General features: G+C 35.1%; 1 protein-coding gene across 1 annotated transcript in view; it reads right to left on the bottom strand.

Moving 5' to 3' along the window:
* Window positions 1-5,115, bottom strand: part of LOC108731914 (transient receptor potential channel pyrexia) — a 6,791-nt gene extending 1,676 nt beyond the window's left edge. Inside the window, exons 1-6 of the mRNA XM_018462470.1 lie at window positions 4,729-5,115; window positions 4,252-4,504; window positions 3,022-3,230; window positions 2,719-2,940; window positions 2,275-2,603; window positions 1,943-2,198 (exon numbers count right to left, since the gene is read on the bottom strand). Coding sequence (XP_018317972.1) covers window positions 1,943-2,198; window positions 2,275-2,603; window positions 2,719-2,940; window positions 3,022-3,230; window positions 4,252-4,504; window positions 4,729-5,115 — 1,656 coding nt within the window. The remainder of the gene's footprint in view (window positions 1-1,942; window positions 2,199-2,274; window positions 2,604-2,718; window positions 2,941-3,021; window positions 3,231-4,251; window positions 4,505-4,728) is intronic.
* Window positions 5,116-5,868: the final 753 nt, after the last annotated feature.

Below are 5,868 nucleotides of genomic sequence, written 5' to 3'. Positions count from 1 at the left end.
CAGCCACACTCTTGGTCGAATTTTTCGACTTAAACGGTGAGCAAAAAAATCCGATTCGCGATATTTTTAGAGCAATTAAATCTAGAATCATTTTGATACCAAAATGAGCCGAGCAATTAATTGCTTTAAGGTACTTTACTCTTGTACGCGAGCCAGCACAGCCACACCCTGGGTCGAATTTTTCGACTTAAACGGTGAGCAAAAAAATCGAGAATAGAGCAAAAAATTAGCAAAAAAATAGCCCTTCAAGAATATGTACTTGATTTTTCATTTGCTGCTTTTTTTCTTTGTGGCTGTGCTAACTTTGATCTTAAGCTAGCACAGCCATGGGTTTTAGCGAATCGGCTGGAGCAAAAAAATCGGGAATAGAGCAAAAAATTAGCAAAAAAATGTGGTATAGGTCGCGTTTGATTGTGCTGAAGTGGCTGTGCCAGCTTAATAGACGTGTTAAAAAATTCGTCGTAAGAAGTGCGAGAATCACTAGTCTAACTGTGAACGATAAAATGTTGAAATTAATGAACATAAAATAATTATGATAGTGATTCGAGTTATACAGCTCTCGTCGTGCATCAAGTTTTCTACTTATATACAAGATATCTGATACTTTCTAAAATTTTTGTAGTGTAATTGTAAAGAGTAGTAAATTTCATTCTTAGAAATTGACAATTGTGCCTTAGAAATTGACAATTTTTCAACACTGGCTTACCTGTGACAATTGAGCCACTGTTGAAAAAGAATCAATTGTTTCAATTGTCAATTTCTAAAAGTGAAAGTTCACTCTTTGTCATTCTTTAGAATTAGATTTTACTCCAAAGATTTTAGAAAATAGGTATTGTTATAAATTAACCACACTAGAAAACCTAAGGCAATAATATTACGTTAACTCTTTATCTTACATTTTTGTACGTGCTATGAGCTTTATGCTGAGCTATCTTTTCTTCATCACAACAATCGAGCGGATGCACGCTGATTTGCAGATCTTTATGAATTAATTTCTCATTAGTTATTATGAAAATTATAAAATGATAAAAAAAAACTGCTATTTGTTGCCTTAGATTTCCTGTTGTGATTGGCTAATCTGCTTACTGCTTACGTCTTACTGTCTTACATTTTTCTGGCTTTAAAGCGTCTACAATGAGATTTTGAGGTGTAAAACTTAAGCCTTAAGCCGTAAGACATTGACCAATCGTAGTGAGAAGAATAATTGTCTATAATTGGCCAATTTCTTACGACTTAAGGCTTAATGCTTAAATTTTGTAGACGCAATTTTACGCACCGATTATAGTTGTCACACGCACAGCGAAACATTAAGAAGAACGCGCTTCTAGCAACAGTCAGTAATGTTTAACGTTGGGCTGTCTTTTGCTGTTGAATCACACAAATAAACATGCAGTCGCACATAATTATTAATTAACTTCTTATTTTTTGCAAAAATCAAAAAATAATAAAAAACTTCTATTCGTTTTAACTTGCTTTATCTACGAGCGGTGTTATACATCTATTATAAGGTACCATGTATAAATAGTGACTTTAAACTTTTGTGGTCACCTGAAATCCAGAAGTCCTCAAAAAGGTGTGAGGCTTTATATTTCTAAGGTTTTTTTTAAACGGGACTTAAACTGCCATTTATCCGAAGTTTAAAATACCCTTTTTGCACCTTTAACCGCGTATTGTTCCTTGGACGTACAATGTTTAAAGTATGTTCAGTAATTTTTGTGATTTTAAAGAACAAAATATTTAAATATGGAAATCAATTAAAATGTTAGAGTCATTTTGTCCCCTGTGTGATCACGAAGGGTTAAATCAAAAACGGATTTATAGGGCAGAGAGTTTTGAAATGCTAATTGTATTTTTGTACTTCATAATTGAATTTTTGTAGAATGTGCAAATTGCAGTAATAATTTAATCTAAAAAAACCGATACATTAATTACTTCGGCTAACCTTTAGAATATTTTTCAACACAGTAGAAAACATGAGTGCGTAATATCCCCACATTGGAACTCGACCAATTAATAACATCATTTGCATCCAACTCAACAAGATTGCGATGCTGATAGAATGTAGCACCCAATACATGCAATGCCGAGACTTTATTTCTTCCTTTGAACACTTTACAAACTCGCCCGCTATCGATGTCACTAAGGATAGCATAGCGCATATAAGCGACAGCCACGTCTCGAGTTGTCTCAAATAATGCCTGGAATGTTTAGGAATATATGTCAAGTAAAAATCAATGGAAGAATCAAATTTTCATTATTCGTAGACGTATTTACTTAGGTTCTAATATAACTTGAATCGTATTGTGAAACAAAAGAATGCAAGAACAAATGGCTAGGATTCTTCGAGTCACCATGTGGTCAGCGTCATTATGTGCGAATATTATGGCGTAGACTGAGAGAGAAATAACGAAAAGAAAGTGTATAAGTATAAGAAGAAAGAAAAGTATCCTTAATCTCGCCCATTTTAGTCTGAGAAATGTCTCCACAAGTGGATGCTGTAATATTGCCAGTTGTCTTATATCCGAAGCTGCAGCTATAATGGCCGTGACCACTGCCATTTGCATCTGGTGCTTTGGAGCTAATATACCAAAGTCGACCGTGATCTTTAACAGACATTCCATTCATTAGAATTTGGTAAAAGTTACAGTAGTAGTATAAGAAATAGGATATCTGTATCTGTAAAGCGTCCTCTAATGGGAGAAGTAAAGCGATCCTTACGTTCTCATATTTTTCCAAAGGAGAATTATTGGTCGTTCGTACGCAAGAATCCAAGATATCTGTTAAAAAGGTCATTGGTCGCGAAATATGAGCGAATATAGCATCAACAGCGGTGACACCAGTCTTCGTCACCGCGGCTAAATTAGCTCCATGACTGATTAAAGCTTGTACACATTCGCGATGGCCCTGATAAGATGCTCTATGAAGAGCTGTACGATTGATCTAAGTAGATAAGAATAATATACAATTTTGTCTTGTAATTGCATTTGTTGTTCTCAAACTACAGTGTCTGACATAGTTAACCTGATCGCGCGTATCAATATCAATATTATGACATTGCATTGCTTCAAGTAGAACCATTAGTGTCTCGATACTCCCTGTACTCGTGACAATATGAAGAGGCATGCTTCCGGAGCTCTTGCATTTGTATGTTGGCCATGCACCATTTAACAGTAATATCTTCGTCGCGTCTGCACTGCCTAACATCGCCGCATGGTGCAAAGCAGTGGTACCTAGCAGAATTGAGCGTAATTATATTTATTATTAATTATATTTATATTCTTTTATAAATGACATGTAAATAACAATTTTTAGACTTCTTTTAGTGGTGACGGGTTTGTGATCAGATATAAACAAGGTATAAAGTATAGGGCTGGTGGCTTACTTCGACATTCGAACTTCGATGTTTCGAAACTTTTCAAAATGTTTAATATTTCTTCGAAGCTTCAAATAATTATAGGTACAATTATTAATTTAATATATTTAATAGTAACAAATATAAACAATAATCTTTATTCTAGACCGCATATGTGTAAGAACACAATCAATTAGTACCTAAGTAGCCTAAACGATCGAAGCTAGATCTTTAATGCTTAAAATAATTCAATCTTGAATCACTAAATATACTATATATGTACTCTTACATATATACCATATTTAATTACCAAATTTAATTACAGTTTTTTCCAACATATTAACATCTTTAGAATATAATGCCTAATTGAGCATCGAAATTGTTAGAAATTAATTTAATTCGCGAGGTTACTAAGGTAGTTTAATTGCGTTTATAGTCCAGAAAAAATTCGGCACGCAATTTGAAAAAGACTACAAATATGGTATATATGCAAGTACATATATAGTATTATATATTTAATGATTCAAGATTGAATTATTTTAAGCATTAAAAATCTAGCTTCGACCGTTTAGACTAGTAACGAATATATTTTCATTTTTTTATATTCGCACAAATATATATTTTTCGAAACTTCGAAGGTAGCATTAAAAATCTAGCTTCGACCGTTTAGGCTAGTAACGAATATATTTTCATTTTTTAAATTCGCACAAATATATATTTTTCGAAGCTTCGAAGATACCTTAAACTTTGACAGTTCGAAGTTAATTTCGAAAATTCGAATTCTTTCGAAGCTTCGAATCTTCAAAGTTAAAAATAACAGTCTTAGTAAGTATAAACCGCAACGATGATACAGTATGGTTTTATCGATATTGCATAACGCTCGATTGATTGACTAATACCTGTGTCCGGATGAATAATGTCAACCAACACCTTTGCGGCGACCAGGATCCTAACGATCTCGACGAACTTAGTCATCTCATTGAGATCATCGCGATTCACCGCGCTTCCTGCTAAGAGCAACGGGGTAATCAGACGCTCGTCTTTAACGTTTACATCCGCACCGCCTTCCACCAAAACGCGCACGACGTCTGCGTGATTATTTTTTACCGCCTCGTGCAATGGCGTTCTTCCCCAGCATACGGGTAACGGCAACTAAAACGTCGAAAAAAGAAGCGTTAATTTCCGTTTCTTTCTCTCTAAATTCTTTAGACTGAAATCTCACTCTGAAGAGTGAAAATTAAGTCGGTCTTAAAAAAAAGTAGCTCAATTTTCAATCTTAAAGAGTAAGATTTCAGTCTTCAGAGTGACAATTCACTCTAAAAGTTTTAGAGAGTTTACTTCAATGCAAATTTGCGAATTATTTTCGCGGTACGAACTTTCTTTCCCACCAGATAGGATTTTGTCAGCGAAGAATATGGGATGTCCTTAGTACACAAATAGATACCGACTTTGACATCGATGTATCCTCCGTGTTGAAGGAGCCACTTTGTCACGTCAGTATTACCGTTGTGTGCCGCGTAATAAAGAGCACATCTGCCAATTTTATCTATGCTGTTTATGTCAGCGCCTTTCTTGTAGAGTCGATTCAACAGATCTATATTGCCCTGCCACGCAGCTATCTGCAAGGCTGTCACTTGAAGGGTACCCACAGGACGCACATATCTATTTTCGCTATCACTCGTTAAAATTTCATCCGCTTTATCGAATTCCCCATTCTCGATCGCTAATATGAGCCCGATATGATCCGGATCATACTCTTGCATGGTGATTTTTCCGTTCTTTTGCTTCAACGGCATGAATTGATCTGTCCAAGACTCTCTAATGCTTGTGAGAAACTGACGCACAGTGCGCGTAATTAGCGAAAATCTAATCACCTCAGCCGGATGTGGTAAATATGATTAGTGTTTTTTATTTTGATACGATTTTATTTTAATATCACGTTAATTTGCATCGATAGCTTTGGTCAAAGTTATCGATATAAATTAACATGATATTACAATAAAATTCCGTAGTTTGTAAATAACTAATTAACTTGTAATTACACAGATTTTCGGATTTTCAACGTTTTCTGCTCTCGCAACTGTTATTAGCGGATAAAAATTTCATTATCTGTTAGAGCATCCATATAATATGCATATATACATATTATAAAAAGTAAAGACTGCAGTTGAATTTTTGAACGATGGCGAATAACTCTCGACCAGATATTTGTATAATCTCGTTAAAATAAATTCCAAAATTTACAGTGGCATTTCCCACATCGCCCTCTGGCTATGCTCTGGCGTTGCACGGTGTAGCTCCCCGACCCAAATTCCGATAATTAATTAATTTCGCGGGTATCGCGTTGCAGTTTTATGAGTAAATACCTTCGAAGCGAGTGCATTCCGTCGTTCGATACTTCGAACAGCTCCGTTATTCGCGCATAATCAAACTATCGATCTGGATACTCGTGAACCTTTGCGTCGCACAATTTTGATAACGAATTTGTTAAACAATAGCTAACGGAATTACTTCAG

Source organism: Mycetomoellerius zeteki, unplaced genomic scaffold (assembly GCF_001594055.1).
Source record: "Mycetomoellerius zeteki isolate Tzet28-1 unplaced genomic scaffold, Tzet1.0 scaffold145, whole genome shotgun sequence".
NCBI classification, from domain to species: Eukaryota; Metazoa; Arthropoda; class Insecta; order Hymenoptera; family Formicidae; genus Mycetomoellerius; species Mycetomoellerius zeteki.
The sequence above is the reverse complement of the archived record's forward strand: the minus strand, read 5'-3'. Positions and strand labels throughout refer to the sequence as shown.